The sequence below is a fragment of the Sodiomyces alcalophilus genome (assembly GCF_042370955.1).
Source record: "Sodiomyces alcalophilus JCM 7366 unplaced genomic scaffold ACRALscaffold_9, whole genome shotgun sequence".
NCBI classification, from domain to species: Eukaryota; Fungi; Ascomycota; class Sordariomycetes; order Glomerellales; family Plectosphaerellaceae; genus Sodiomyces; species Sodiomyces alcalophilus.
This window is the reverse complement of record NW_027263540.1, coordinates 1,390,591-1,413,676: the sequence shown is the minus strand read 5'-3', so window position 1 is coordinate 1,413,676 and position 23,086 is coordinate 1,390,591. Positions and strand designations below refer to the sequence as shown.

The window sequence follows — 23,086 nt, the reverse complement described above, 5'->3', positions numbered from 1 at the left end:
GGCGGGCTAGGAGTATCGCGGCCAACGCCAGGAATAAAGGCCTATAACTCGGATAGGGTAAGCGAGTTATAGGCGGGCGGCGTTTAGGAGGGCGGGACGGGGGTAGCGGCTATCAGAGGGGTTTCGCGCGCGGAGTGAAAGAAGAGCATCACAGGGCAAGGGAACAGAAATCACCCCTATAGGGGGGTGTTAACAAGGTGAAAATTGAACTCTGGCCTCCTCCTAAAGAGGGGTTCGGAGGCCACGTATTTATAATACAAATAACCGATCACGTAAGCGTTCGTACGTAATCGTACCCATAACATAGCGCTCCCTCTCGTGTGCTCCTGCCCTCAGGAGCAAAAGAAGCAGAAGAGCTGCCTTTAAAATAGCAGTCAAAATCAATCCAAAATAACCGATCAAATCGATCCAAAATAACCGAACAAATCAATCCAAAATCAATCCAAAATCAATCCACAAATCGTCAATCAAATTCATCAATCCGGACCTTCAAAAAGGTCCATCCAATCGCTCAAAATAACCGCCCAGGTCCTTCGTAAAGGTCTGCCCGGTCGCTCGGTTCAATCGGTTCAATCGGTTCAATCGGTTCGATCGCCCGGGTCCTTCAACAAGGTCCACGGCCGCGCGGTTCAATCCGTTCAATCCATTCAATCGCCCGGGTCCTTCATAAAGGTCTGCCCGGTTCCGCGATTCGAACAGCTCAAACAAACAGCTCAAAACAACCGCCCGGGTCCTTCGCAAAGGACCACGGTCACACGGTTCAAACAGCTCAAAACAACCGCCCGGGTCCTTCGCAAAGGTCTGCCCGGTCACTCGGTTCAATAAGCTCAAACGGTTCGATCAATTCAATCGCCCGGGTCCTTCGCAAAGGTCCCGGTTCCGCGATTCGAATCAATTAGTTCCATCAGTTCCATCAATTCAATCAGTTCAATCAATCCATCAGTTCCATCCAGCTAAACAGTCAGTTCCTAGGCAGCCCCGCCCTCCAGCCAGTCAGTCCGCAACAGCCCACGGCACGAATACTCTACAGCAGCGCAGCGTCCCTCCAGGACCTGCCTACCAGTAACGAGTCAATCGCCCGCGCGTATATAAGACCTAACCGACCTAAACGATCTGAATAACCGAATAAACTAATCGAACTGCTTAAACTAATCGAACTGCTTAAACCAAAGATATAACCGAAGACGTAACTAAAGACGTAACTAAAGACGTGACTAAAGACATAACCGAAGACGTAACTAAAGACGTACTTAAAGACGTAACGATCGTGACTGCCCTAGGCGACGTAAGCCTAACGTAGAAGACGTGATAGAACTAACCTGGCTGCCCTATAATACTTCCTAACGGTCGGCGCGCCCTTTAAAAGGTAGAGAGTTCAATATATCAGAGGGGTTTCGCGCGCGGAGTGAAAGAAGAGCATCACAGGGCAAGGGAACAGAAATCACCCCTATAGGGGGGTGTTAACAAGGTGAAAATTAAACTCTGGCCTCCTCCTAAAAAGGGGTTCGGAGGCCACGTATTTATAATACAAATAACCGATCACGTAAGCGTTCGTACGTAATCGTACCCATAACAGCGGCGCGGGATACCGTGGCAGAGTAGGCAGGTTAATCGTCGACTTACTCGGATATACTAAAGTAGACGTTAGTATCTCCTGAGTTATAAGGGTTATTTATAGCCGCTTACTTAACGTTAAGGGCCCGTTAATTAATTATAACGAAATAATTGCTTATTATATCTTAACGCAGGGATATAGCGTTATTTATTAGTTAATTAATTAATATAAAAAAAGCTATTAATAGAGGCGCTATAATTAAGGAAACAGGCTTAGTTATTTAGATAAAGAGAATAACGGGCAAGCTTTATTTTACTATACTAAAAAATAACTACCGTGGGATACGGAACAAGCTAATCAGGAATTAGTAAACGAACTACGGGTATTATACGGTCGCTTAATAATCAATCGTATTAGGAGCCTACTTAAATTTAACGTATAGGGAGCCAGCTTAAAATCGTAGCCGCGCCCGAAGGGCGAGATCTTCTCCCCTCCCCCTACGGGGGAGGGGAGAAATCTCGTACTGCGATTACTCTATAATACTAAGCTATCGAGCCTTTTCTATAATATCTTTTCCTTAACTAAAGTCTATGGACTTTCCTTTCGTTATAATTCTTTAACTTCTATATCTTTAAGGTAGTTCGGCCGAAGATACTACTAAGAAGGACTCGAGGAATAAGCGTCCCCCCGGGGGGAGCTAGCGAAGCGGACGCCGGGTAGCCGCCCGCTATACTAAAGTTAATAACGACGGTGGCCGAATAGGGACCGTCGGATAAAAACAAGGGGTTAATGGATACGCCGGTGACGCTTAGTCCTAAAGATAATGGTTCGTAGGTCTATTAGCGATCTATCGCCGGCCCCTTAACGTTAACGTAAAAGGCGTTAATTACGATATTTTTATAATATCTTTAGTAGCAGAGTAAGATTAACCGAGTAATTATAGAGAAGCTCGCTAAATGACCGGCGCCCCGGCGCGATTATAAAAAACCGCCGGTATATAATTATAAGCTTATTAAAGAGTTATTTATGGTTATAGAAATCGACGATTAGTTAGTAGTGATTAAGGCTAGGAATTAGTTTAGACCTAGTGCCCTAGTGCTATAGTAGATCGAATAGGCTTTAACGAAGCTCGAATATACCTTCTAGACGTCCTAGTAGCATTATGCTAGGAAGATCACTAACCCGAACTAGGATAACTTTACGGTGTTTATTCGGCGAGAGTATCTATCTCGGGATATATAACGGTACTATTACCGTAAAGGACTTTATAAGCTACGAATAACCGGCGATATAACGCCGATAAAGCTATTTAAACGGTAGGATAACCTATATAGGCTATTAGGCTAGGAGATAAGCGGAAGCGAAGAGCGTGCCTACGACCATTTTAGTCGGCTACCCCTACGTATTAAGGATAAGATACGAGAGCGGAGAACTAAACTAGATAAGGCCGTGACGCTAGCTTAATAGGCGTAGCTATTCTAGGATATAAGCATTATTAAAAAGGCGAGCAGTAAGCGGTCGGATACTAGCTATAAAAGGATCTTATCGAACTTCTAGCGTTCGGATAGTCGCTTAAGCCGGGTAAGCACCCCGGCGACTAGTCGGTATATGCCCGCCGAGCTAGGTAAAGACTCGAAGGGGGCGCCTTTAACGGGTTAAAAGGTATCGGGCTCGGGCCTAGAGCCTTTATAAGCGTATCCTAGCACGCGTGCCTTTACGGGTAAGTGCTATAACTATAGTAAAAAGGGTTACTATTCTAAGGACTACTATAGTAATAAGGAATAGCGGATTATAGCCGATAATAGGGCGACGAAGAGTCGTGCCCGTATTAGTAATATACACCCTATATATAACGACCCCGATAACGATATTCGGGTTAGGGAACTCTATTTATCGGGAAACGAGTCGGCGTAGACAGGGAGGCCGAACCTACGCCTAATAACCGGCCGGCGATTATAGTTAGCGAGGTAGTAAGATCTATAGCGATAATAATCCGTTATAGGAAGGGGATCGAGTTTAGCGTGGATTTAGATACCTATACGTAGGTAGATATTATTAGCCCAGCGTTAGTAGAACGCCTAGGGTTAAAACCGCTCTTAGAGGTCCAGACTCCGGAGATTAAAGGCTTCGATAATAGCCCGGTAAGGGTTCGCGGAGTATACGGCTTAGCTTTCTATCTACTAGACGTAGAGGGACGGCCCCGCCTATTAAAAAGGGTCTTCTTATATACGGATCGACCTAAGGGTACCGGATAACTACTGCTTTTAAATAATAGTATAGGTTAAGAAGGTATTATAATTAATACGGCTCGCCGAATATTTATTTAGGGGCCGATTTTAATCGTAGACCCCGAGCTATAGGCTTATAAGGTTATCGAAAAGCGGGTAAAGGTATATATTATATATATAGCTACCGCTACTACGATTATACCGGGGACGCCGGATATAACTATTCCGTTTATAGATAACGATAAGGTAATACGCGGACTAGTCGTCGAACTACCGCCGGAAATCGCCGACTACTAAGACGTGTTTTCTAAGTAGGCCACGAAGGAGCCGCCCTTATTAAAGGACGCTAAATACACGATTAACTTATAAGACGGGAAGGAACCGCTATTCGGGCCGTTATATCCCTTATCTTAAGCTTCGCTAGAGGAGCTAAAGAAGTATATCGCTAAAGGGATAGCGAGCGGTCGTATCTAATAGTCGATAAGCCCTATAGGCTTACCGGTGCTATTCGTGCCTAAGAAGGACGGTAGTTTATAACTCTACGTTAATTATTAAGGGTTAAACGCTATAACGATTAAGAATAGGTACCCTTTACCCCTAGTCGGCGAGCTATTAGATAGGCTTACCGGGGTAAGGTACTTTTCTAAGGTGGATATCCGAGATACCTATTATAGGATCCGGATTAAGAAAGAGGACCGTTAGAAGACGGTGTTTAAAACGCGATACGGCTAATATAAGTATACGGTTATACTATTCGGGCTAATAAACACTCCGGCTACCTTCTATGCATACGTTTACTAAGCGCTTACCGGTTTACTAGATATATATTATATCGCTTACCTCGATAATATCCTTATACATTTTACGTTAAAGGAATAGTATACGAAGGACCTAAAGAAGGTTTTAGATCGGCTTTATAAGGCCTAGCTATACGCGAAACTATTAAAGGGCGAATTTTACCGTAACTAAGTAGATTTCTAAGGGTTTATAGTAACCCGCGACGGTATTATAATAGACCCGGAACGCGTATATACGGTCGCCGAATAGCCGGCGCCCGAGTTATTTTATAATATCTAAGTTTTCCTTAATTTCGCTAATTTCTATAGGAGGTTTATTAAGGGGTACTCTAGAGTTATAACGCCGTTAACTACGCTATTAAAAGGCAGTTAGGCGGGTAAAAAAAAGGGACCTTTTAAGTTCCCGGATAACGCTAAGCGGGCGTTTAAATTACTAAAGGTCGCCTTCGGGTTAGCGATTATTCTGCTATACTAAAACCTAGTATTAGATATAAGGGTTAAGACGAATACCTTAAATAAGGCTATCTCCGGAATCCTGAGTTAGAAGTACGAGACTAGATAGCGACCGGTCGCCTACTTCTCGCGGAAGCTTTACGAGACAGAGTAATAATAGGGTATAGGATAGTAGGAGCTATTAGCTATAATAAAAAGCCTTAAGTATTAGCGTTACTATCTTAAAGGCACGGGGTAGGCGTTTACCGTGCTAACGGACTATTAGGCGCTTAAAGGCGTGCTAAACGCGCTAACGCGGGACCTTCGCGGGAGGCTTACTAGGTAGGTATACCGATTATCGTTATTCGATTTCAAGGTATATAACCGCCTAAGTAAAACTAACCCGGTAAACGGCCTATTAAGATAGCCGGATTATATAGTAGATAAAACGCTATACGATAGTATACTTCCTACCTTATCGTAAAGGTTATAACTAGTTAGCGACCTGCCGATAAGCGTTTATTAACGGATCCCGAGTATCCACCTTACCCTAATAAGTAACGCGGTAAAGATCGTATACGTTTAAGCCGCTCGGGTAGCGCTACCCGAATATAAGCCTAGTAAATATAAGCGGGCATAGACTCTATAAGAGGGGGCCCTGCCTAGCTTAAAAGATAAGGACGGAAGAGGGCTATAACCCCTGCGTCCTATTAATAGTACCCGGCGTGTTATTATCGCTATTATTACCCGCTTCTAAATATAAGACATAGGGCGTGGAGCGATTACCTAGTAAAGGGTCGCCGAGAAGATATCGCCGATACCCGAGGCTAACGAGGCTAGGGTTATTATAATACGGGATTAGTATATCCTATATTCTATAGCCTAAGAGCTAGCTAGGAATAAAACGGCAGATCGGCGCACTATTAACGAGGAACTAGAATATCTAGTTAGAGGGCTATAAACCACTAACACGGATTTTATATCCTTAATTAAGAATATATAGCGAGGGACCGGAAAGAGAGCGGGGTACTCTCTTAAAGAAAAGGACGTGCTACTATTCAGGGGACGGCTAGTACTACCTATATAGGGCTCCCTATAGGCGGAGGTCCTATGATAGCACCACGATAACCCTAGGGCGGGGTATATAGGAGCGAATAAGACGCTTAAGCTGATTTTAAGAAAGCTTTACTAAGTGGACTTAGCGAGGGATATTCGCGATTATATCGCCGTATATTCGGCGTATTAAGGGGTATAGGTGCCACGATATAAACTATATAGCCAGCTATAAACGCTACCGTTACCTATATATCTATTCTAAGAAATTAGTATAGATTTTATTATAGGTCTACTACCTATAAAAGAGGCCGACGGGTAAACGTATAACGCTATTTTAATAGTCGTTAACCGGTATATAAAGTACGCCCTATTTATTCCTATAAGCAAGGACTTAATAGCACCCTAGCTAGCGGTGCTACTATATAGGGAAATTAAGTGCTGATTTAGTAGCCTAAAGGGTATAGTAATAGACTAGGATAAGCTATTTACTAGTTAGTTTTAGATAGAGTTTTGCCGTGAGCGGGCGAACGCTTAGCGACTATCCACCGTATACTACCCGTAAACGGATAGTTAGACAGAATAAATATATTAGTTCCTAATTAAGTACCTACGAATAATCGCCGGTAATACGATAATATAGTGGCCTATATAGTTATTAGAAGCAGGGTTCGCCTATAATAATAGTAAGTATTCCTTACTTAGTATTTCGCTATATAAAGCGTTATACGGGTATAATCTATATATAATAGAATATATCCGCCCTAGGGACGATACCTAAGTATAAGGCGTTTAAGAACGTATTAAAAAGTTAGCGGAGGTTCGGCGGAAGGTCCGCGACTATTAGGCGCGTGCCACGGAATACTAGGCTGGGTACTATAATAAGCGCCACTAACCGTAATAGTATAAGGTAGGCGATATTATCGGACTATCTATAAGGAACTTCCGATTCTAGTCAGGGTTAAAGCTAGCACCGTGATATATTCGGGTATAGGTAACCGAGAGGATTAGCGAATAGGCCTATAGGGTTCGTCTTCCTTTATAGTATATAAGGATACACGATATATTCCTGGTATCCTTATTAGAACCGTGGAAAGACTAAGTAGCCGTAAAGCTATCGGCGAAGGATCTCCCGCTTCTAGAGGAGAAGTAAGACGAATAGGAGGTAGAAGATATCGTTAGTTATAAGGAAGAATAAAGGAAAACGTTTTACCTCGTAAAGTGGGCGGGTTAGCCGGTAAAGTATAATACCTAGGAACCAGAGGACCACCTAAAGAACGCTCTAGGGATCCGAGAAAGATACTAGAAGTATAAAAAGCATATATATAAAAAGTAGGACGATTACGAGATAGTATAAGGCGCCGAAGGGTCGTCGGATATAAAAATAAAAACTTAATTACAGGCCATAATAACCTTTTCTTATAGTAACTTAATAAACGGGGTTAACGCCCCGACTAGCCCTAAAACTATTAGTATAAAGTTTAACGCTATTATAGGCGGTTATTACTAGCGAATACTCGGCGTATAAAAAAAAGGGGGGGTTCTTTAATCGTTAAACCTATAAAAGAGATCGTTAAAGTTACTAGATTATAAAGCGCTGGACGTATAATATTAACGGTTAGGCTAGAACGGGCCCGAAACACCCTCGATATCCTTATCGGTATCGATAATAGCCGCCGAAGATATAGCGGAAAAGCGGCGATAAGGAGTACGAACGCGGCGGCGTGGAGGCTACTCGTTATCGTTATCGTCGATAAAGGATTTATTAGCCTAAGAGCCGGGGGGCGCGGAATAGTCGACGTTGCTAGAAGAACCGGCCTGGTTCTAGGTAGGCGCGCGGGGAGCCTAGGCGCGATAAGGAGCCGCGGGATAGCTAGCGAAGCGACGACCTAAAAGAGAATAGCGCGGGACCTTAATTACCACTAAAAAGTCGGCGAGGCCAGGGAGAGATAGGAAAGCCTTTATACCTTCCTAGTAAGCCTTATCGGGATACTCGCGGCGATATATCGTCTATAAGTCAGCGATATAACGGCGAAGTGATATAATATTGCGTAAGTCGTCCTCCCACGGAGGCCGAACCTGATTTAAAAGGACCGTAGTATTATTATCGGAGATACGGCTAAGGCGGTGTATAAAGTCTAATATTATAACTAAGTAAAGGGACGCGACCTTATCTAACAGAAGTTACCGATTCTATTAACTTATTAGCTAAGTATCGCTAAACGCTTAGCGAAAAATAACTTATAGCTATAATAAGTAAATCATAATTACCCTGAAAAACAACTATACAGAACTATTTATAAGTAATAGAAATACGCGCGTAAGCACGCTACTATTCGATCGGCGTTAAGAGAGCGTCCTGATCCAGGATTTACTTACTGCACTTCTAAAGCAGCTAAGCAGCTCCTAGTAAGAACTCGGGAATCTAATAAAGAATTTTTAGTAACTAAGGACTATAAAAGGCTAAGGTATCGTCGAACTTACGGCGGAGTATTATTATTAATCGCGGGCGTAACTAATATAGCGACTAGCGCTAGTAACGCTATCGGACTTTCTAAAGTACTCGATCTTAATATACTAACCTAAGCTAGTAACGTAACGCTAATAGGGCGCCTTATTAGTAAGGACGGAATACTATCCTTAAATAGCGTTATACGGACGGCCACTTATAGCGAGAACGACCTATAAAGAGATATCCGATATAATAACGGTTCGACGAACGGATGGTAAGAAATAATAATAATTAAGGGATAGTAAATAGGGATTATCGCCGTGTAATCGGCGATATAATAATAATAGAAGTTAGTTATAAAAGGAAGGTTAGAATTAGTATAAAGAGAATTACGTGACGGAGCTATATACCTATTACCGAATGGTTTTACCTAAGGCTAGGCATAATACCCGCGAAAGGTTAGATAACTATAAGCAATAATAACAAGCATCGTGGAGTTTCTATAGCAGTATTCGGATAAATCACGTGATATATAGTCGGCGATAGAACGCCGTTAAGCAGGTAAATAAAGGAGCGGCCACTCTTTTTTCTACGGGTTTTTAAGGAGGGCTTATATAGAGCCAGATAGAGATAATTAATCGCGATAAGCGCGTAATTAAAGGCATCACGATAATATAAGTCTGTGGGACCAGACTTATTAAGGGGGGGGGGGCAGTGTAAGGAGATAATCGCAGACCCATCGGCATATAGTCGGACTAATAGCCGCGCACGGACCACTAATCCGAACCTATCTCTGTATGTATAATAAGGGATTAGTTTAATCCCTTAAGTTAAAGTCTTAGTTCGAAGTCAGCGCTTAGTTAACGAATATACTACGATTACTCTACGATACTAAGCTATTAAGCCTTTTCTATAATATCTTTTCCTTAACTAAAGTCTACGGACTTTCCTTTTATTATAGCTTCGCGGCTATAGCGGATAAACACCGATTACTCCTTAGCGGTTAAATAAGAAATAGACCTAGACGTAGTATAAAGATAGCTATATAGCGCGCGACGGGGGCCGTTAAAGCCGCCTAGGCCCTAGGCGGCGCCCCCGCGATACTCTAGCTAGATATACGCGGGGCCTTCGATACCGTCCCCTATACTAGACTTCTTAAGTCCCTTAGGCGTAAGGGATTCCTAGACTAGGCTATCTAGCTAACTAGTAGCTTTCTTTAGGACCGGATAGTTTACTTTTTCTTTAATAGCTAGGCGGTAACCCCGCGGCCCCTCCACGCCGGTATACTATAAGGGACCCCGGTCTCCTTAATCCTTTTTATTTTATATATTTCTACGCTATATAAAAAACTCGAATATGCCGTAAGAACTACTATTATTAGCTTTATTAATAACACGAATATTATCGCCTTTAGCTATATAAAGGCCTAAACGCGTTACTAGCTCGCCTCCGCTTAACGGATATATAAGGCTTAGTCCTAGGCGAGTAGCCTTTAATTCGAGCCCTTAAAATATATATTTATACCCTTTACGAAGTCCTACTCCCCGCCCCCGACGCCTCTTTACCTTAGCACAGTGCCGGTACCGCCCTTAGCGGAGACTAGGTTTCTTAGGGTATAGCTAGACCGGAAACTAAATTTCTTATAATATAGGAAAAAGATATAGAGTAAACTAGCGATATAGAACTACGCTCTAATCCGGCTCGCCGCGGTAGCCTAGGGCTATAGCTTTACCGATACCCAGCGCCTTTATATCGCTATTATCCGCCTAGCTATCTTTTACTATGCCCCTACCTTTTATAGAATTACCGATACGCCCCGCTATAACCTTGCTATAGCTTTTAGCTTAGCCTAGAATAAGTGCCTTAGAACTATTATAGGAGCCTATAAGGCCACGCCGATCCGGATCCTAGAAAAAGAGACGTATATCCCCCCCCCTTAATCTATATCTTACCCGCCTCGCGGCTAAAAAAGCTCTTAACTACTAAAACGCTAGGGCTAAGGGACTTATCCTAGCTAGCACCTAGACCGCTATAAGAGTATTAATGGTATTAAGGCGCCGCTATATTACTTAATAGGTACTCGCCTAGCCCGCTTAATTCTCTGCCGCCTAAACCTAGATAAATAATAGTAACCCGGATACCGCCCTCCGGGAGGTATAGAAAAAGAGGTAGAGGGATATAGGATCTACACGGAACCCGACCTACGCTATAGCGGTACCGAACCAAAACCCCTAAAAAAGAGATCTTCGGAGGTATAAAGGCCTCTAAAGCCGTAAAGCTTAGTCCTTACCTAGATCCGCTCCGAGAAACTAGGCCTTAGAGCCTTCCTTTATAGAGCAAGGGTTCCCGGCTTCGCCACTACCCAGTGCCCCTATAAAGATAAAGGGGCGGAGATAGCTAAATATATTATCCTATAATACTAAAACACTACCCCGGAGTCGCGAAAGGACGTTTACGGCGGCGTGGGGAGGCCGATCTCGACTAGGGGAGACCTCTTCGACGCCCTAAACTACCCTAAAGAGGTAAAAGTAATTATAAAATAGTTCCTATATCTCGGCCACCTAAACGACTTCCGCCTTACCCTAACAATCATAAATAACTACGCACTAAAGTCCCCGTAACAGGACCGCCCCGGTATAGGCTATACTAAATAGAGATAGTACCTAACTTAGATATTATATTCACCCTAGGGCCCTATAAGCCGGAGCCCTAGTAGCACTAAAGGGGTATATTATAGCAGTATAGCGGTATCTATTATCTACTTAGCCTTGGCTTCGCTATTCTCCTCCCTATTATTACTTCCGGAGGCATTATCACTGTTAGTATAATATTTATATCCCTATCCTACTACGTTAGCACCGCTATACTACTAAGAAACTATAAAAGAACTTATAGCTACCTTTAATAGGATAGCGATTATTCCCTTTAACCGGTTTAGATAACGTCCTAGACTAGCTAACGTAACGTTACCGCCGCGGCGGTGGCCGGCTGGGCGAGCACGCCTAGCGGCGCGCTTAAAGGATACCACCGCCGCTATAAGCCGACCTCGGGCCTACTTAAAGTCAGCGCGGTATAGTTTCGACACCCTAGGGATACTTATAACCACCCCGTTTTCGCCCTTATTAACGGCAGCTATAAACTCCCGGTGATACTTAAGGACGCGTTACTAATACTTCAGGGCTATAGCCGGGACCTACTAACTATTAGGATCCTACTATTACTGCCCCGGCACTACTAAGACACCATTATAAGACCGACTTATATGCTTATAAGTTCGTCGATTATTAGAATACTAATAGTACACCGCGCCATTTCTAAAAGCATTAGCGTATACCTCTATATCCTCTAGTTATTTACCTCTAAGACGCTTAATACACCTAAGATAACTACTTATAGTTAGTAACGGCCGCCTACCGGTACCATATCGGCACCCTAAGGGCGTCCCTAGGAACACCCATAGTAAAACTCGTAGAGCTCTAGTCTTATAATAATAAGTATTATTCTTTTTCTTAGGTTATTTTTTCTTAGGCGGTATCTTAGAGGCAGTCAGCCCTAAATCCAAAACCAACACGCGCCCCCTACGGCACCCCTTGACTTATAGCAACGGTCCCTTTTACTAATCAATCTAACTATTATTATTATATAACTAACTATAACCTATCTTAATAGCCCGCTCTAGAACCATTAGCCTCCCGCCCGCGCCACCACTTATAAATTAATAATATTAAAACGACCCTATATCTTTATAGACCGCTAGATACGTATTATTAGTAACTATAGCATAAAGCCGGGCACGGAGACGGGAATAAAGGGGCGGGCGGCTTATAGGTAAACCTACGATATTATAATAAGAGGGTTAAAAGAGGAAAAACAAGAAGAAGGGCGGAGGCCCTTAAAGTTTTTAATTAACCTAACTATAGTTATAGAAGGCTGCCGAATTCGGTAGGCATATATAATAAAGGCAGGAGCGCCTACTAAACCCCCCGCCTAAAGGGAAGGTGTAAATAAAGCCGGCCACCCTGATATAAGGAGACTCCCCGGAAAACGGAACTGCTACGGCCCTGTTTCGGCTCCCTATATAGTATACCGCACCTCAGGCTAACTTAAATCCCTAGCCTACTACTTTCCTGCTAGCCACTAAACTAAAGGTATAATCCAGATACGTATTAAGTCACTACCGGGACCCCTAAGGCCCCGACGCGGCACTAACCCTAATAAGGACAGTATAGGGGTTTTTCTACCCGTATAGGTTTTTTACCCCTATAACCAGCTAAGAAGGACCTTATAGCCTATGCCGGGCTCCTAGACTAGATTAGCTAGGACAGCGGAGTAAGAGAATAATAATAATAATAAATATAGTAGGAATCTTAAGAGTTTTATTATTATTATTATTATTATTATTATTATTATTATTATTATTATTATTATTATTATTATTATTATTAGCTGGAACTTCATAGCCCGCTGCCCGTAGACGAAGACTCTTACGTCTATTATTATTACCCTCTTCTTCAGGTTGAATAGACTTAATAGAACGTTTCGAAACGCGCGAAGGAATATTTTGTGAAAATTAACCAGTATTTTCACTAAAAGTGATTCCTTTATTATACTTAACGGGTTGATAAGGCCCGCGGTTAGAAACCTGATTATATGCCCGAGTATTAATATAAGGAGGGAGGTTATTATTATTATTTTTAGGCGTATAGTTATTATTATAATTATCTGAAGAAGAGTAAAGAAACTGACTTTCTAAGACATAAACGTCTCGAAACCAACCAGTCTTTCTAGTTACTGGGTTATAAATCTGATAGTTATAGTTATTGAAAGCTATTAAAGCACCTCGAAGTGCTCTTGTATCTAGTTTCTTTATATTCGGGTCGTTATTTTTATAATAAATAATAGAACCCTAAACCCGTATATTATTAATATTAGGTTTCCGACCTTATAAAAGCTTATAGGGAGTCTTATAGTTAAGAGCTGAGTTAGGTGATCTGTTGTATATATAAATAGCTAAGAGAATAGCTTCACCGTAAAGGTATCGAGGGAGCCCTGAGTGGAAAAGAAGAGCTCGAACCTTTTCTATTATAGTTCTTATAACTCGTTTAATAGACCCTTAAGCTTTATGAGTGTATGGTGGCTTTATATTATGCCTTATACCTGTAAAGAGGATTTAAAAAGAGGCGTTATTAAATTCTTTTCTACCGTTAGTATCTACTTCTTTAATAAAGAAGTGATATTTATTATTATTATTATTTTCTACCTAAGCTTTCTACTCTTTTATAGCTGTAACTACGGTCGTTTTAGACTTATCTAAGAGCAGTTATGCCTATAGGAACCGGGTGGAACGGTCTAGTCTAAATAAAATCCAACGCTTTTTATTATAAGAAAAAGGTTCGATTGGTCCGTAAAGATCCATATAAACCTTTTCTAAATAGAAAAAGTCTTTCTATTTATTACCTGAATCTGTATTTATAAGTGTAATAGACCTAGTCTTCGTGTAGGCATTATAGCTCTGTATTTTAGTTAACTCTTTATTAGTTGTATTATAATCTTTGTAGAGAGTATTAGTATAGAGACCTTTTAAGGCAATAGGGTTAATATAACCTATCTTATTATGCTATAGCATTATGTTTTAAGTTATGGAAGTAGTCCTTTGACAGTTATTATGGTCTCTTTGTTTATAAAGCTCTTCTTAAGGTTAAAGAGGTTAAAGAAGTTAAGGTTGCTTTGTTATATTATTTCTTTGTTAAGGTTTAACTGACTCCTTTCTTTGTTTTTTTAGTTTCTTTGAAACCTGTTCTTTGAACCTTTGAAACCTCTTTATTCTAGTTGAGTCTCCTGGCTGTTTCTTTGGTATTTTCTTTGTATTTATTGTATTTATTTTCAGAGACTTAGCCCCCCCGTATAATAGTGCCCGTGCTGTAGCCTAGTATAGCCTGTTATGAAGCAGAGACGTTATATAAGGAAAAAGGAGCTCTTTATTATTGAGGATTAAGAGCATTTTGTTTCTAGTGAGACCGCGAGCTTTATTATTAAGACGAGAGAGACTAATAATATTGGTGCCTATTTCCGGTATATAAAGGCACTCTTTTAAAAGCAGAAGCTTCCTAGTATCCCTAAATTTTATAATATAGTCTCCTTTACCTTATATCTTTATTTCCTTTACCTGACCCTAATAAATAATTCTCCCTTTAGAATTCTAAGTAGAAAAGAGGCATTTATTTATAATAATATACGCCGTAGCCCCGCTATCTACATAGAAATTTAGATCTAATTTAATACTGTTTTCTGCTTCTATTTTATAAATCTCTCCCACTAACTAATCTATATTAAGGTTAGGATGATTTATATCTTTATTTTTAGAAGAGATAATAAATACCTGATCTATATCTATTAAAACATATATAAAAGAATTAGGACGGTCTAGAAGAGGAAACGGAGGAGGGAGGACGTCTTTAAAAATACCGCCGGCCTCTTCGTCTTTTTTATCGTCTTCCTATTCTGTTTCTTTTTGTTTTTCCTTTTCCTATAGTTAATGATACAGTTGGTTCTGTTAATCTATAATTATATCAACCGTAGCAGACTCGTCGTTTTCCTTTTCTAAAGACGTATCTAAGGCGTGCTGCTCTATTACCTTTAGTACGAGGTTTATTACACGCTTCTTTTATTAAGAGAGGCGTGTATTTTGACCTCCTTTAGCTTCGTTATCCTTTTAAGAGGACTAGGATTTATGTACCCTATTCTAGTCATTTTTCCTTAATCCTGAATTATCCTTTATTACCTAGTTCTTAGGTGCTTTTTAGGATAAAGAAAGTAGTAGTTAGTCGGCGTATAGCCAGGCTTCTTATAGGTCTTATAGAATAAACCCTTAGTTTCTTCTTAGACTTCTTATTTTTCTGTGATTTCGAACTGTATATAAGGAGGCTATTCGACGGGTAATCGACCTTTCTTAAAGCGTTTATTAATTCCGCTATTAATTTATCTAGTATATAACTAGTGATATCGTGATAGAGAGCTTAAGTTATTTACCCTATTATAGATTCGTACCTTTTATTAAGACTTTTAATAATCCAGGTAAAGATTACTTTATTAGAAAAGAATAGACCTCTTTAATTTAAGGTAAGCAGTCTCTCTTATATTTTATATGAGTACGCTTCGAGATTAGGTAATTCTAAAGGCGAGAGGTTAAAAAAGAAAGTTAGGCTAATATAGTCGGCCTGGGATCCCTTTGTTTTATATAAATCCTTTAGTTTATTCTATACTTTTAAAACTTCGTTTATTCCTTAAACCTAGGTTAAGGGACCGTCTAAAAGAGCAGAGAGTATATCTTTAGCTGCTTTTAGAGACTCCTCCTTCTGTTTTGCAGAAGGATTTACTACACGGGGCTTTATAATGTCTTTAATATATTTTCCTTTACCAGCGAAGTAAGCGTGTATTCCTATAGTCTAGGTTTAATAGTCTATGCTGCCCTGAAGCTTCCGGACTAAAGTCTCTTTACTAGTCTCTTATTGACCCATTTTTAAGTAGCAGAACGATATTTTTTATTATCTATTTACGTTATAATTAACTAAGTTATTTAACGATTTATTTTTATTATTTTCTTTCGTTGTCCTTTATTCCTTTTTTCTTTATTACGTTATTAATAAAGGATAGAAATAAAGAATACTAAGCTAAAGGTCTGATTCTGATTAGCCTAGCTTCAAAAAGTGGGTCTAGAAGTGGGTCTAAACGGTGAACCTATTTATAGATATTATAGCGCGAAGAAAAGCGATACTCGTATAAAGCGAATAATAGGATTTCTATAGGCGGACTTTTTACTAAAAGCTTATATACTATGCTATAATATCCTATTATTATAGGCAGCGTGGTAGGTTAAGTGGCTTAATTATTATAGCTATTATTCGTGAATATATAATAGCTCTTATATTTAATCTATATATTCGTTATTTTTCTTCTTTATTACTAAGTCCTTCATAAAATAAAGGAATAGTATATCCGACCGTGACAAAGAGTCTTATTCCGATCGTGTGGTTCTTCCGGAACAGGAATAAAGAGCTTACCTCTTAGCACGACTCTTAGCGACCGTATTAGGAAGAATAAAGAGCTTTAAACCATGGTATCGGTACGAACGGTTCGAATCGATTAGCTATCTTCGGGAGATAAAGAGATTTCGTACGGTCAGAGATAAGGATCTACGACCGGGGGAGGATAAAGGGATGGCCTGAATAGGTAAAAATGGCCTGAAAAGGTAGGAGTCTTTTTGGTATTTCGAGTAGAATAAAAGGGTAGAAAAGAGTAGATTTCCTTCTTTACTAACCCGGGCTTATAACGTTTTAATGAATTAGGCTACGAGTAGTAGGCTATACGTACGGAAGATAGGAAAATCAAGTAAATAGCTGTTAAATTCGTATATCCGTAGGATTACTCCTTGTTCTTATAAGAGTGTGTAATTATATATAAAGAACTGACTTCTGGGATTTCTTCCTGGATCCGGGGCTGGTAAAAGAACCTGAAAGATTAGGTAGCGACTATTACGTTAATAGCCTACGCGACGGTTATCACGCCACGTTATTAGCTTAAGTAATAACCGAGATATCGTATTTACGATACCTAGTATATTTATATATTATATATTATAAGCTAAGTATATATGCACGTGTAATACGTATAGTATTATAGTTTAGGTTAAGCTAGTTATAAAGTAGACGTCTAGTTATATAGTTATAACTATATACTGTTTATTTTGACTTAGATATTATACTTATAATTATTATGATTATTACTTAGTATAAGTATAATATTAATAACTTATAAGAAGCTGCTCCTAGATATCAGAACTACTAGAACCAAGGAACCGCCGGGAACCTTAAGCAACGCGATAGGAAGACCCCTAGGGAACTTAACACGAACCGCTGAGATAATACCGTATAAGTAGCCGAGATACGATAAAGGGGTGTACCTAATAAATAAGCTAAAGATTAACCCTGTTAGGGGTTTTTATGTGAAGAGTAAAGAGACGTTATAAGATAATTAAACGGGCAATGTATACTAATGGGTCGAATTAAGAGTTAAATTGTTTGCTAAACCTCTAAGTCAGGAGTTTAGCTTTACCTATCCCTTTTATAGATAATTAGAACCTCTTCCCCAGGAACCTTAGAGAATCCCCTCGAAACTATTAGAATATATTATTTCCTCCTATTTAGGCTATCCCTGGCTTTAATAAATTATACCCGTAATAAAGCCGTAGTATACGCGATAGCTAAAGGAGCTATCGGTATTCGACTTTAAGATTAAGCACTAACTAGGAGCTTAGAACCTAGCTAATAGTCTATCGCTAAAGCCGTAGTATACTTTTAGTTAGGCGGGCCTAGACGCGAAGCGTTAGAAGCCTATTAAGAGGTTTACCTAAAAGTTTGTTTTAAGGGTTATAGAGAAAGCGGGCGGAGCACCTAAGGTTTCCGAGGACTTATTACTAAGTTTAAAGGAAGAGGTAGCCGATACCTGAAGGGATAATCCCTTTTATGTTTCTTTATCTAGAAAGGACCGGGTATCTACGCCGTGGTTAAGGGATAAGGAGGCCCTAATCTCTTTTAGGGGTTGTCTCTTTATCCCGGATATATAGGGGTTAAGGAAGAAGATTCTATAAGCCTTCTACGATAAGCCCACCGCTAGATATTATAGTTCCGGCAGAACGATTAAGAGGATTTCGGACTTATTCTATTAGGAGTATATATCCCGGGATATAAAGAAGTTTATACCTATATATAGGGCTTATTAAAGGACTAAGGGGAGATAGTATAAGCCTTATAGCCTATTAGCTAGTCTTTTAGCTCCGTCTTATCCGTTCTAGGAGATCTTAATTAACTTTATTACGGGTCTCCTTTCTATTAATTAGGGCGGAAAGAAAAAGGATACGATCCTTATAATGGTTTACTATTATACGAAGTATTCCCTTTATATCCCTTATAGCTATGTACTAACCGCTAAAGGTTTAGCTTATATCCTATAGTTAAGGGTCTTTAGCGTTTACGGGTTATTAGATAGTACTATTTCGGATCGGGATTCTTTATTTATAAGTAAGTTTTAAAGAACCCTATATAGTCTCTTAGGTGTTTATTATAGGATATCCACTACGTTCTACCCTTAAACCGATAAATAGACTAAGCGTCAGAATCAGAGTATCGAGTATTACCTTTATAGTTATTGTTTATAAATATAAACCGACTAGGTAAATAGGCTATCCCTTATATAGTTTACTTATAACACCGCGTAGTACTTAGTAATTAAGTAAACGCTATCCGTGGCGTTAATAGGCTATAACCCTTATACCTCTAATAACGTCCGGTTACTTAAGTTATTAGATATTAGGGCGGTATCCGCTAAATAACGGGTAAAGCACCTAATCGCTAATCGTTAAGTAATAGAAACTCTTATTTAGAAGGCTTAAGAGTCTTATAAGAGGTTTTATAATACCGGGCGGACTTAATAGCGGTTTAAGGTAAGGGACTATATCCTGGTCTCCTCGAAAAACATTAAATAGAAGCGGCCTGGTAAGAAACTCTCGGATAAGTGCCTTAGGCTATACCGTATCACCTTAGTTATTAGTCATTATGGCTTCGCTTATAAGCTAGATCTTCTATAGTCGATAAAGATTTATAACGTGGTCCCGATGTCTTTATTAGAGCCCTAGCGGTCTCGCGATAGTTAAGCTCCCGAGCCTATAGAGGTGGATATAGAGCTATAGGAGTCGGAGGAGTATAAAGTGGAGGGGATTTTAGCTTATCGGTTTAATAGGAAGAGGAGGTAGTATTTAGTTAAATAGGCGGATTATAGGTATAAGGACAATACCTAGGAACCAAGGCGTTATATCCCAGAGGAACTTCTTTAGGACTATTATAATCGGTAAGAGGAGAGGGCTCGGAAAGTGCAGAGACTATTATAGCCCTATAGAGTTCTTTATTAGTATTATTAATTTATTATATTATAACGCCGGAGGGTCTTATTATTATCTTTATTAATTTATTATATTATACCCTAAATGCTAAAAGAAAATAGAATAGTAGTGGTTATACTATATGTACGTGGTGCCCGCCTATATTAGATTATTAGATCCACTTCTTATTATATACCTATAGACTAATAAAATACTTTTTATCGTTACTATTACCGTCGGTCGTTGTGCTACTAGCGACCCGTAGGAGGTTATGAATTTAACGAAGGATCTTTATCTGCTTACCGGACTCGCGGGCTTAAATATTATGTAAGGTAACTTAAGCCTCCGTAACTACGTTAGCGCGGCGACGACTATAACGAGTATTATTAAAGTCGCGGGAATTATAATACTAGTTATTAGCGTATACGCGTCGTAGCTCCCCCTAACGCTTATAGACAGCACGCTATCGTAAAGGAGTCAATATAAGAACACGATAAAAATAAGGGAGAGATAACTTATAAGTTTTATATCGGTAAAGCTGCTATGCTTTACCGCGTCTATAAGGGCCTTTTATATATTGATAGTGGCACGAGTAGCCTAGAGGTTTATCTACTACTAAGTTAGTATACTAGGGCGGTCCATATCGGATAGAGAGTATAACTATACCTCCTCGCACTTCTTACTATTCTGCTTATACTAATAGTAATAGCACTAAAATAACTATCGGCTAGAGTTACGGTATAAACAAAAGATAATAGGGCCTTAACTATTTAGAATAATATTAAGAAACCCGGAATAACACTACTAACAGGGAGGGTCACGGAGGTCGCCCCCTATAACCACTTCCCGGACCGGTTAAAGGCCCGAGGGATCGCTGTTATTAGAAGGTATAGTATTACTATTGCCCCCGTTAGCCCCCGGACCTTTATCGGTAACGTTATTATCACCGAAGATATTATTACCTAGGGAGCTCTTACCTCCGCTAGGGCGAAGTTATTATCCTCGCTCTTATCGCTACTAATATAGAGGATACCGGCGGACTAGCCACCGGTTAAACTATTATCCGACCTAAACGCCGGGAATATCTTAGTAAGAACCTTATCGACCTTATAGTTAGGAACCACGAAGGTCTGTTTATAGAGGGCTAGGCCCCTCGCTTTAATAGGAGTCGTAAGCGACTCCGTACTAGGTACGGCTAACCCCTTTATTTTAACGGGTATCTAAGGCAATATACCGGGCACGGCGGACCCTTTATTATTTAGACGCGCTTTAGTAGGGGTTATAAGTGACTCCGTACTAGGCGCGGCCGGCCCCTTTACTTTAGTGGGCGCCTTAGACGCCGCACCGAGTATAGTTAACCCGTTATTAGTGCCACCTTTCTTAGTGGTCTTTTTAATAACGCCATCCTTAATAACAGGGGACCTATTAGTGACGGTGTTAAAGCCACCGCCGGCCTTCTTACCGTTCTTTATAGGCGTAACGGTCTTTTTAACCGGGGAGTTATTAGCAGACTTAAGCTAACGACGTAACTTATTAGCTATACGTAACTAGTGTTTCTAAGTAGCTATACTAGAATATAAGGGTTAGCTAAGCTTAGGGACCTATATATAATAACCACTTATATTATTATTCTACACGGGATTAAGGTATATTAATAACGGGGGTTATTATTATTCGTATAAGGGACGATTATAATAAGCTACTTTAGATTTCAGATTCATAGAACTAATAAATGGCCGGGGACCTCGCGTAACGCGATGGAGAAACTTCGAGAGAACTTAAGACGAACCACTAAGATAATACCTTATAGCAGAGATATAATAATAAAGGAATGGATTTATAGATAGAGCTTTAGAATAGAGCTAGTATAATAATTACTTAAATAGGTAAAGAGGAGAAGAGGAAAATAATCATAAGCTAGGAGGCCTAGCTATAATATATTCTATAATAGTCACCGGACCTTAAGTAGAGCCTATATAGTTACTCCTGCCTACTTTACGATCTGGGTATACCTGCTATATTAAGAGCGTACCTATGATTTATTATTTAGATAATAATAAACCGTCGCGTATGCTCCTTTAAGTCTATAGGCTTTATATTTAACTAGGCGATACGATTATTCACGGATTATTTACAAGGCCTTTAAGGTTAACTTAAAGGCGGAGCGTTAAAGGAACTATAAAGCTTTATTTAAGCTTTATTATATTAGTTTAGAGGTTGAGGGGAAGGTAGATCTTTATGTTTATATTTAGCTTTAGCTTTAGTACGTTATTTATAAAAGGCCCTATAATAGGATAGCTATAGCCTAGGTACGAATAGTGGCTTATAAGCCAGAAGCCTGGTATAGGCTAATAAGAGCTATTCGTAGTCGGGTACTATCCCGGGCCGAGTCGTCTCTTCCGGAGCTATATCCGGAGGATATAGGTTAGACGGGAAAGGGTCCTTATAAGGGCACCCGGTTAACGATATTACTCCTAGGGATATCAGCACTAGAAGAGGGAGCGTGATATCACGGGTATAATTTATCGAAGTCAGGGATAGCCTAGATAGGAGGAAATAATATAGTATAATAGTTATAAAGGGGATTAGATAGGGGTATAGCGTACGGAGATAGACGGTTAAGTCGGCTCCGGCACTAATACTATCCGGACCGACCTGGTATAGTATAATAAGGAGGACTATCCATAGATAGGTTATAGTCCTAGGAATACTTTTAAGAGGATTCTCTAACGTTCCCGGGGAAAAGGCTCTAGTTATCTATAAAAGGGATAGGTAAAGCTAACCTCCTTACTTAGAGATTCAGCGAATAATTTAACTCTTAATTCGACCTATTAGTGTACATGGCCCTTTTAATTATCTTATAACGTCTCTTCACTCTTTACACAAAAACTCCTGACATTATAGCTATACGGCCAAAAGCTCTAAGTACCATAACCAATTTATATATACTATTCGAGTCGCAATATACGTCTTATTATAAGTACCTAGACACACTATATATATACCTAGGTACCCTTATTATTATACGCCCGTAGAGTCAAATAGAGTTAGGATAAAGGCGGACGGTTTAAGCCTAAATTAGCTAAATGGAGATATATATGCTTTGATGATAGTTGGAATTTGCTACTAAAGATGTATATACAAATTAGCTATGATATATATATAAATTGGCTATGGTACTTAGGGAGATAAGAGGTGGCGTTATTAACCCAAATCCAGCTATATTCTATAGCCCGGATATTAATCTGTCTAGGCTTTCTAGTCGGGCCCTTTCTTAACTTTCCTTTAAATCAGCATACAGTGTACACTATAAAATATATATTTTTGAAATCTTCTCTTGAATTAAGAAAAAGACGCTTTTTCTATTTTTTTCTCTATATATTCTAGTCTTAGATAGACTAGGATTACTACGCTATACCATAACATGACTATGACCTGACTAAGCTCCACTTATTATATAAGAGTTAGCTTACGGGGGGTATTAATATTATACACATAATAAGTCATAATCATAATAATTATAAGTATAATATCTAAGTTAAAATAAATAGTATATAGTCATAGCTCTATATCTAAACGTCTACTTTATAACCAGCTTGACCTATACTGTAATACTATATATATTATACGTGTATA

General features: G+C 39.7%; 1 protein-coding gene across 1 annotated transcript; it reads left to right on the top strand.

The window, feature by feature from the left end:
• Window positions 1–498: 498 nt before the first annotated feature.
• On the top strand, window positions 499–1,066 carry ACRALDRAFT_2023005 (uncharacterized protein; the record flags this gene model as incomplete). Its single annotated transcript, XM_071020119.1, has 4 exons — window positions 499–672; window positions 713–907; window positions 944–960; window positions 994–1,066. Coding segments are annotated over 4 exons (459 nt in total), but the record flags the coding sequence as incomplete, so codon positions are not given.
• Between the last annotated feature and the right edge of the window lie 22,020 nt (window positions 1,067–23,086).